This window comes from Mus caroli, chromosome 2 (genome assembly GCF_900094665.2).
Source record: "Mus caroli chromosome 2, CAROLI_EIJ_v1.1, whole genome shotgun sequence".
In the NCBI taxonomy this organism is placed as follows: domain Eukaryota; kingdom Metazoa; phylum Chordata; class Mammalia; order Rodentia; family Muridae; genus Mus; species Mus caroli.
In genome coordinates this window covers 102,430,359-102,441,838 of record NC_034571.1, presented here as the reverse complement: position 1 = coordinate 102,441,838, position 11,480 = coordinate 102,430,359, and the positions used below count along the sequence as shown (strand labels likewise).

General features: G+C 35.9%; 1 protein-coding gene across 6 annotated transcripts in view; it reads left to right on the top strand.

Moving 5' to 3' along the window:
* The window catches only part of Mettl15 (methyltransferase like 15), a 178,256-nt gene that overhangs the window by 89,124 nt on the left and 77,652 nt on the right, over positions 1–11,480 (top strand). For all 6 annotated transcript variants that reach the window (XM_029473757.1, XM_029473755.1, XM_029473761.1 and 3 more), the window contains exon 3: positions 497–633. In XM_029473757.1, the coding sequence (XP_029329617.1) occupies positions 497–633 (137 nt within the window). The remainder of the gene's footprint in view (positions 1–496; positions 634–11,480) is intronic.

The window sequence follows — 11,480 nt, the reverse complement described above, 5'->3', positions numbered from 1 at the left end:
TTGAGTTTGTTTATATAGTAGATTACGTTGATGGATTTCCATATATTAAACCATCCCTGCATCCCTGGAATGAAATCTACTTGGTCAGGATGGATGATTGTCTTGATGGAGATACACCAATTTTAAGCCATCTCTAACAATGAAAAGTTTTAGAAATAATTTAGCTTTCTGTTAGCTATGAAGCACAGAAATATCATAGCAATGTGACAATTTGACCTCATGATGAAATAGCAATGTGTCTTGTTTTTCTAGTGTATGCTATGTATTTTTTGCTGCTTATTGTAAGCAGTTTTTTTTTGTTTTTAGTGTGTGTGTGTGTGTGTGTATTTATACCTCAAAATAAATCCAAGTCTCAATCCTGAAAAAAAAAATAAGGCAACCAATACTATTTTTTGTTTGTTTCTATCTGTATAATTTTTTCCTTCTATAAATTTAAGTAGTTGAAAAAATGTTACGTACATGGTAAAGAGAAATTTTCTTTTTCTATGTTGGTAAGGTTTTTCTAGATATGACATTTGGTTCAGGAGGACACACAAGAGCCATTCTGCAGAAGGAACCAGATGTTAAGGTCTATGCCTTAGACCGGGACCCAGTGGCTTATGCGATAGCTGAGCAGCTTTCAGGACTGTACCCGTAAGTAATACTCCATGTAATACTTGTGCTTAGGTTTACCATGTTTGCTCTACCTCCCTGAAATTCACTTCCCCTTGAATGCTGGTCTGTTTTTTCTTACTGGCTATTTTACTGTTCATACCCACACCTACAAAAGAAAGAACTAATGTGAAGAATGTTTTCAGTGACTCTTAAAGCAATGATATTAATGCCTGTATTTTTTCTAAATCTGTAGAATCATAATACAATAAAATTACTTCAGTATACAAGATTAACGATATGTGTAAATTTTCAACAAAAATATTTTGACAGTTGACATATCGTCAGGCTATCACTGTTGTTAGCTGTATTCAGCAATGTTAGCATCTAGCATGTTTGGCTCACCAAGCTGAAGCCGGTTTAACTTAATCTTGAGCCCAGAAACGCAAGGCTTCCTGGGCAACATATGAAGTGAGCTTTTCAAAATATTACACAACTCAATACAATAAAAAAATTTAGTACTTACTTTCTATATGTTTAAAAGAGTATAGTATGAGCTCTTATAGTGTTTATATGTATCTCACAATAATGTACCTGTATTTTCTGAATTCTTTCTGAAATCCACATACTTAGTGATTTATCATTTTGCTAGAACTCATTGGCTCTCACTCTGCCACCTTTAAAAAATAAATAAATAGGACCACAGGGGTGGCTCAGCACCTAAGTGAGTTCAACCCCCCCATGATGGAAGGACAGAAAGAACTTCCACAAGTTGTCCAAAGAACTCTCTCTAATCTCCCCATATATACCATGGCATGTACACTCACTTGAACAAGCATGCATGTGTGCATAAACACACACACACACACACGCACACACACACACACACACACAGCTTAAGGAACATTCACCCTTTAAGAAATTATTTTGGAAGAGAAAGTGTCCTGGAGCTTAAGTGACTGTTTCTATGTTTAAGTACTATTTTCAGGAACAGGGAGTTTTATTCTCTCATGCTCAGCACCTGGAATAAGGAAAACTGACTGGAATATGACTTTATGTCAACTTGTTATTAGTTGCAGCTACCGAACAATAAAATGGTATATTTGTCAAAACAACATAGTATGGCATGGGAAGTTTATCCAGAGTCTAAGAATAGACACATGCTGTGGCCAGGTGGGTAGTGCTTCCCACTGCTTCTGCTAACAGGCTCTGCAGATCTAAAGAGGAAGATCCCCGGTCTCCAGGAAATTGTGAGGAATGTACTTCCTCTGAAAGTCCATTGGTTGATCTCAGTTTCCAGTTTCTTCTAAAAATAATAGGAGAATGTGTTTCAACCACATGAACCATTCTCTGTTTTGTCAATGTAACATATCTGTATTTGTTTTGTGTATATTTTATTTTGTGAAGCAGAATATCTTCCACTTGTAGATGTGGAAACTATGTGTTAGACATATTAATGTTTCAAAGAAATATTATTCAGCTAGTTATTTTTTAAAGCATCCAAATTAAAAGAATATAAGGGAAATAATTTTCATTTACATTTATTCATTTTTATATATGTGTGATTGAGTGTCACAGTACACATATAGAAGTGATAAAAATTTGAGAGAAGTCATTTCTAGGAATACTGTGTGTTTGGATGTTTGGTTTAATGGAATGACATATTCTCTTCTTGAAACAAATAATCACAATTTGTGTTAAATCACACAACAAAATAGATTGTCATTTCAACATGAACATCGTTTGAAGGAATAACTATAGTTACTTATCTTCACAGAGTTATGTTGCTCTCATTTTAAAACACTTTACACTTCTAAAAATTTTCATATTCTCCAGTTTGTCAAAACTAAGTTAGAAACCAGCATTATCTGTGAAAACTAAACAGTTGATGTGATTGGTGAGTTTTCTGGTAGGCAGTTTTAGCTCCTTCAGAAAAGATGGTATCTTAGATTACTGCTGTTAGAAAGCTAGACGTTCCCAGTAACTCTGCAGACGCAGCTGAGGAAACACATTTAAAGTGGAGCAGCAGGGCACTCAGTTTAGGGTGGCTTACTGGAAGATAGATGTTGAAAGTAATTTAAAAGCTTATAGGATTCCTTTTAATACCTTGTGGAACAATGTGTGTTTCATATATGAAGTTCAATAATTATAGAAATGATTGAAGCGGGAAACAAAAATTATGCCATTCCATTATTGGATTATAATTTTAAAGCATATATTTGAAAGGCAGGCATTTATTGCTTTCAGTAATTTAAAGTTTCCCCCATAGCCTTGTAATTAGAGAATTTATCTATATGATATAACCTATTCAAAATTATCCACTATAAATTATTTTTCCATAGGTATTTGATATTTACATTCTCTTTTTGTTAAGGTACTAATATTCAATAGTTGTTAAATTTGTGAAAGAAGAAAAAAAAAAACAAAGGCAAATTTTCAATTCGTGCCTTCAGGCTTCTTCTTGGATAGTTTCGATCAAATGACAATGTCTAGAAATAATTTATGTTCTCTAGCAAAGCCAAGACAGGAGCATCTGGTTTCATATTACAGCTCAGATTATGGTTGCCAGGAAGCAGAAAAAGAAAAGCCTACACTATGTAAAAAACCCCTTCCTTTGATATTCCATCTGGTCCTGCACTATAGGATGGGGCTCCCTACATTCAGGACAGCTTTTTTCCCATTAGTTAATACACTGTACCCAGATGTGCTTCACTAAATTTCATAGTTCTCAGTAACATTCAGTTGGTAAGTTTAACCATCATCCTTGATAATATCTGCCAGACAATGATAATTCCTAAACTTGTAACAGTTCTGAATCCTTTCTAATTTTTTCCTCCATTAGCTTTACAAAGCATACACAGTTTCAATAAAATGTAAATATTATTAAAATAGTTCCCTGATTTAAATACTTTGGAACCTTTTCATTGCTCTAAAGTTCAAAATCTTGAACAGGGTCATCCATGATTTAACTCATTAGTGTGTCTCTTCTTTTCTGTCTGTTCTGATGACTTATTTAATATAGGTCTTTTCAATGTGCTATTTGCTTTGCTGTTAAGAATCTCTGTATATTCTGTTCTCACTACTTATCAACATTATTCTAACATCATTCCTTCCTTTACCAAGATAATATTCATCTGGTCATGGCTGGAATTCATTTCCTTTGGAAATCATCACAGATGTTCTAGAGCAGAGTAATACTGATATTGTATTACCTTAGAACACACCGTACTTATTAATAGTCATGATCATAACTATAGTTAAAATATTTATGAAATTATCTGATTCTCATCTATTTTGCTTTACAATGTATGCTCAGACAGAAGCTACATGTATTAATTTCTTTACAGCTCTCAGAATTTGGAAATTTTTTTGAAAACTCTTTTGGACAATACATGTTTATGAAATAAGCATATTTTTCAAGGCATTGGATTTTTAAATTAGAGTTCAGTGATTTTCTTTTCTCTTTTTTTTAAAGGTTTATTTATTTTATTTATATGAGTACACTGTAACTGTCTTCAGCCACACCAAAAGAGGACAGCAGATTCCATTACAGATGGTTGTGAGCCACCATGTGTTTGCTGGAAATTGAACTCAGGACCTCTAGAAAAGCAGTCAGTGCTCTTAACCACTGAGCCATCTCTCCACCCCCAGTGATTTTATTTTCACACACACACAAAAATAATTTCATACTGGATAAACTATCGTGAAAGTTAATTAATTTACACTATGGGGCATTTGAAAAACTGTATAGAAACCCAATATTCTAGAATAGATTCCTAAAATATATACATAAAATAAGAGAATCTAAATTGAATAACAATATAATAGGGATAATATAATAATGCCTAGTCTAGACATTCTGTGCCACCAAGTAAAACGTCTAGTACCAGAAATTAATTAAACCATGTTGAGTCATTGGACAAAGCTGTCCCATGGTGTCCCCCAAACATCAAAGGCTTTTGCCAACACAATCTGTTGCTTTCTACAACACGATGAAAAGGCCCTATTGTTGAACACAATACTGACGCTTTACACCTACTTAATAGCCTTCATGGTACTAGAACGAATCCTGCATACTACCTGAGGATAAAGGGAACCATAACATCAATATTTGCAGGTATAAATCCTGCAACCTACAGCAGTGATATCCCTGAAAGATATACTAGTGCAATAGTGTCACAGATGTTCGGGGTATCCAACCACGTTTTTATTGGATTTAAGTTCCTGTATGAGATCTAATCTATGTCTAATAATGTTAAAGTGGCCAGGAATCTGAGACTTGATAAGCCATGTCCTGTCAGCCTGTACAAGGCATGGATATATTCAAGCCAGACTGGGTGCTCAGTACTGAGACAGGAAAGTATACACATTTTCTAGTCCTGTTCAGTTAAGACATAAGCTGTATCTAATACATGTTCATATTCCAAGAAACTATCTCAGAGCTTAGAAAAACAATGCTTATTATACTTTTGATATCTAGTGATTATTAAGGTTGTAGAAGGACAAGCTCTATTATCCATTTGCTTGGAAAGGCTAGTTTGCCTAGAGAATTTGTTTGCCTTGAACACTGCCATTCCTTAATCTGTTTCATACTGTTTTGTGAACTTTGAAATAAGTAAAAGTGAAATAGAGATGCTATGAGGAAAGGACACATGGTTCAGAGTGGGATAGGATATCAAAGAAAGAAGCAAGATCTAATGTCGCTACTATACTCAAAACACTTATTGTGTATCACACAAGAAGTATTTAACTTTGTTTCTCAAGTGCAGTTTTAATATCTTAGAGAATTGGTGATAGATACACTCAGGACTTTTCCGTATCTATGTACATAAAATGAAATTCTTTTTCTAATTTTCCAGGTTAATCCACATCTTCAATTTATCCAGTGTGTTCTATATTGTTTCCATTTGCCATCTTACCTTCTTTTATCTTTTTTCATAGTGATGTCTATCTCTAGAAGACAACACACTTATATCATGTTTACGTAATTTCCTTCAGAGATGGCTTCTGTCTGCATAGTAAATATCAGTCTGCACAGCACTATAGGAGTGCAGAAGCTAAGTGAAGTGAATTGACACTGATGGGTCACAGTCTTCAGTGAAGACCTCTACTCATGCCTTGCTCCTGCCTGATGTCATTCTAGCTTTCAGGGATTCCAGGCAAATCTATTTGCCCTGGATTAATTTTCCTTCTTAAATTAAGATATTTTTTTCATCTTTCTTTTGTTCTTAAATATTTGTGCCCCTCTTATTTATGTTGCACAGAATATTGTTAAGAGATGAGATTTAAAAAAAAAAAGAGTGTTTTACCTGTGTGTCTGTGCACTGTGTGTGTGCCTAGTACTCAAGAAGAAGGTGTTGGATCCCCTGAAACTGGTGATGCAGATATTTGTGAGCCACCATGTTAGATGTTGGACTCAAATACAGATCTTTTGGAAGAGCAACAGTGCTTTTAAGCTTCAAGTCATCCCTGGCCATCTATATGATCCTTTTTGAGGTGATTAAGTCATGAGAGCAGAGCCATTTGAATAGGATTAGTGCTCTTAAAAAACTTGAAGGAGTAGTACTCCATTGTGTAAATGTACCACATTTTCTGTATCCATTCCTCTGTTGAGGAACATCTGGGTTCTTTCCAGCTTCTGGCTATTATAAATAAGGCTGCTATGAACATAGTGGAGCATGTGTCCTTACCAGTTGGAACTTCTGGGTCTATGCCCAGGAGAGGTATTGCTGGATCTACTCAGCAATTAAAAACAATGAATTTATGAAATTCTTGGACAAATGGATGTATCTGGAGAATATCATCCTTAGTGAGGTAACCCAATCACAAAAGAAGTCATTAGATATGCACTCACTGATAAGTGGATATTAGCCCAGAAACATAGAACACCCAAGATACAATTTGCAAAACACAAGAAAATCAAGGAGAGGGAAGACCAATGGGAAGACATCATTCCTCCTTAGAATAGGGAACAAAATACCCATGTAAGGAGTTACAGAGACAAAGTTTGGAGCTAAAACGAAAGGATGAACTATCCAGAGACTACCCACCCAGGGATCCATCTCATAATCAGCCATCAAACCAAGACACTATGCACAATGCCAGAAAGATTTTGCTGAAGGGACCCTGTTATAGCTGTCTTGTATGAGGCTATGCCAGTGCCTGGCAAATACAGAAGTGGATGCTCACAGTCAGCTATAAGATGGAACACAGGGCCCCCAATGGAGAAGCTAGAAAAAGCACTGAAGGAGCTGAAGGGTCTGCAACCCTATAGGTGGAACAACAATATGAACTAACCAGTACCCCCAGAGCTCGTATCTCTAGCTACATATGTATCAGAAGATGGCCTAGTCGGCCATCACTGGGAAGAGAGGCCCCTTGATATTGCAAACTTTATATGCCCCAATACAGGGGAATGCCAGGGCCAAGAAGTGGGAGTGGGTAGGTAGGGGAGCAGGGCAGAGGGAGGGTATAGGGAACTTTCAGGATAGCATTTGAAATGTATATAAAGAAAATATCTAATTTTAAAAAAAAGAAAAAAAAGTTGGAGGAAAGTTCCTGTCCAACTTCTTTAAGATCGCAACCTTCATCTTTGCCTCTTTTACTGTATATCACATAGTAAGTGGCTCCTCTGAACAGAGAATATGTCCTTATTAGTAACTGGCCTGATAATGGCTACAACTTGCACTTTCTAACATCTAGAACTGAAACACAATCCTGTGGTCCTAGCTTATTTCACTCTCAAACTTACTTAGAGCACCCTGATCAATCTCAGAGATTTTTTTTTTTTTACAATTTCAAGTATGACTCCAATAAATTATATCACTGTATTTTTTCTGACTTACTTTTTAAAATTAATTTACTATAGCATTTACATATACACTGTAGATATGACATAGCTCTTACTATATTGAAACAAACATTTGATATTGCTCACAACAGCCACCACAAGATCAAGGCACTCACTCTTAGAACTGGGTGTAACTTCATAGTTCTTTACTTAAAATTACAGCCACCTGCTCCCTTCTGCCTTGCCCCCTCTAACTACATAATAATTCTGCCCACTACATGTAGTCTTGGAAGAGTGAAATGCTCCATTTTATGCAGCACTTAACAGTTGTCCCCTATGCCAGAGTTGGGATTTTTAGGGTTTTGAGATCACCCACTCTCCCCAAAGCAGTCCCTCACATTCCTATAAGTGGGGAACCCCCTAACCAAGTCTTATTGGTTTACCATCAGGAGTTCAGGGGGAATAATTTCTTAGATTTTCATCTGGAGGAATTAACACTTTTCTTATCTCTCATTGAACAGGAATGCAACACTGTTACCTTGTACATTGCACTGGCTCCTACTCCCACCACGTTCCTCCATCCCTTCTCACTCTGCCTGTGTTTGTGAGGGTTTATAGACAAGAGATGCCACACTCAGTTTTACACCACTGGACTATGTTCCAAAGGCTTTGATTCCAAAGCCTAAAATTTTTGAAAGGCTAATTCTTGACTCACTGTTATTATGTACAACATTACAGAGATGATTACTTAGCTCATTACTAACACATGAGGGGAACCGTTGCTTATTGCAAATAAATTATGATTTTTATTTTCTAACAAATGCAAATGTCGATGCAGACTTATATTGTAACACCTCTACACTGGCTTGCAATTAGGGTTATAGATTTACTCATAGAATATTTGGCTTAAAAGTTTAGAAAATTGATTCACGGAATTTAACATGCATATTTGAAATGCAAATTATATTTATATTATGATAACTATGAGAAAATGAATTACCTCCTCACCAAATTGAGATAATCCATTTTCATTGCCTACGTCATGTGAACATACCCATATGGTAGAAGATTAGAATAGCAGCAGTTTGCTCATTATAACACTAGCTATACCTAGAAAGACTTCATTTTATCTTGGGTAAACAGTATATATTTAGAGTCATATTTTATTACATATGAGAAAATTTTAGAAGAACTCTATGTTTTTCACTTCAAAGCTATTAAAAGAATGAAAACAATAGTTATATTTTCTCTAACATCATAGCCTGATTAAATCGAGTGTGCTCTAATTACATGTGTAATCCTCCTGTTCTTTCTACTCCCATTTTTGCCTGATATTTAAAATAAAACTGAAACCAACAGCTGCTGAATAGAATTATGTAGTTTAGTATTGTGGGTTTTCCCCCTGAGAGAGCATAATATATGTTCAACACACAATTCAGTGTCCATTTTACTGCCAGCTGTGTATGAGGTCATCTGCTTGGCTTGGGAATGTTCACAAGCCCAAGATCAGATCTTCATAGTACAAAGAGAGCTCATTATCTAATAGAGGAATAAACTTCTGAGAGATTGGGAGTGTGAATCTCCATGGTTGGAAGTCCCATGTATATTCTAAAGCTAAAGTTAAATTATGTTTGGAATGTGTACTCTCATTTTCTCCATTACTTATTTAATTCAATTCAGGCAACTCTTTTTTGGGGCACATATTAAACCATCATTTGGCATTTTTCCCTAGATAAAAAGATCACAATATGATACCTTTTAACCCATCAGGAAATATACTATGTTAAGTAAGTGTTTACAAGAGGGTAACAAGCTTTAGAGTCAGAAAGTTTTAGGTGTTAAGGAAATGTGCTGAGTATATTACAAAACTGGCTGTATATTGTAATCAAGAACCAACACCTTTGAAATAAATGATTATAAAAATGAGCCCTTGTATAACGATATATTACAGACATGTCACTGTACTAGTAAAATAAAGCAATGATAAGATACACTTGATCAATTAAAATGTAACCAATTGAATTAAATTATTATTAAAATAATACTCTATTACAACAAATTTTATCCATTGTAGAACCTTAATAATTTTTCCAAGGTTTATTTAAGGATAACCCGCCTTCCATAGATCTCAAACTCTGATCTATGCCACCAGCTAGTACTCTGGAGAAACTGGTTATCACTGCTATTTTGACTTAAGATTTTCTTTAAATGGATAATTTTGTTTATAATATCCATATGTATGTATATATGTATGTATTATATTACAAAAGGTATTTAAATCATATTATAAAGAAAATTTATGCTAAGCTATTATATTTTACAAAATTCACTAACATTAAAATTTACCATTTCAATCTCAAATAAATTAACTATTTATTTGAAGTATGAAAAAGTATCCTGGGCTGGTGAGATGGCTCAGTGGGTAAGAGCACCCGACTGCTCTTCCGAAGGTCCAGAGTTCAAATCCCAGCAACCACATGGTGGCTCACAGCCATCTGCAACGAGATCTGGCGCCCTCTTCTGGAGTGTCTGAAGACAGCTACAGTGTACTTACATATAAATAAATAAATAAATCTTTAAAAAAAAAAAAAAAAAAGAAAAAGTATCCTATGGTACTTTATTGTTATTTAGTAATTAACTATATCAGGATTTCTAAAGTAATTTATAAAATACATTTCATATTAACACAATTACTGTCTTCTAAGATAATTTCAACAGTTATAGTCACACAGTTATAGCGCGTGGATTGTATAGACTTATAATTGGGTTTTCTGCACTAAAACGTTGTGGTGATAGTAGTTAATTTCTATACTTCAGGAAGCTTTCTATCCTTTTCAGTGGCTATGAAAAGTTTTTCTTTTTCCTTTTTTATAATTAGGTATTTTCTTCATTTTCATTTCCAGTGCTATTCCAAAAGTCCCCCATGATTTCCCCCTACCACTCCCACTTCTTGGCCCTGGAATTCCACTGTACTTAGGCATATAAAGTTTGCAAGACCAGTGGCCCTCTCTTTCCACTGATGGCCAATAGGCCATCTTCTGATACATATGCAGCTAGAGACACAAGGTCCGGGGGGTACTGGTTAGTTCATAATGTTGTTCCACCTATAGGGTTGCAGATCCCTTTAGCTCCTTGGTTAATTTCTCTAGCTCCTCCATTGGGGGCCCTGTGTTCCATCCAATAGCTGACTGTGAGCATCCACTTCTGTGTTTTCTAGACCCAAGAATAGCCTCACAAGAGAGAGCTATATCAGGGTCCTTTCAGCAAAATCCTGATAGAGTATGCAATGGTGTCAGTGTTTGGAGGCTGATTATGGGATGGAAACCCAGGGATGGCAGTCTCTAGATGGTCCATCATTTCATATCAGCTCCAAACTTTGTTTCTGTAACTCCTTCAGTGGGTGTTTTGTTCCCAATTCTAAGAAGGGGCAAAGTGTCCATGTGAGGAGCAGGTACAGCCACCACCCCAAGATGGCACCTGGACAACTGCCAGGTCTTATGACCTGCGCCTGACTTCCTCATTATCTCAGACTTAGCCACATCCCAGCCTCCTGAACTGTGCACATGCTATGCCTTGTCAGCTCGCCTGAGGTGTAGTCACTTGCTGTAAACCTATGGACTGCCATTACTGACTGGGGTGATTGGGAGGAATCAGTAGGGTATTTAAGGCGCTACCCAGGGTTTTTGAGGAATTCCTGTTCTTGCATTGCAATGCTAAGTGTTCCTGAATAAACCTGCTTGAAGAAGGAAAACTTGGTGTTGCGTCTTTCCTGCTGGTCTGTGTGGATAAGACATGTCCACACTTTGGTCTTCCTTCTTTTTGAGTTTCAGTTGTTTTGCAAATTGTATCTTGTATCTTGGGTATTCTAAGTTTCTGGGCTAATATCCACTTATCAGTTACTACATATCATGTGAATTCTTTTGTGATTGGGGTACCTCACTCAGAATGATGCCCTCCAGGTCATCCATTTGCCTAGGAATTTCATAAATTCATTCTTTTTAATAGCTGAGTAGTACTCCATTGTGTAAATGTACCACATTTTCTGTATCCATTCCTCTGTTGAGGGGCATCTGGGTTCTTTCCAGCTTCTGACTATTAT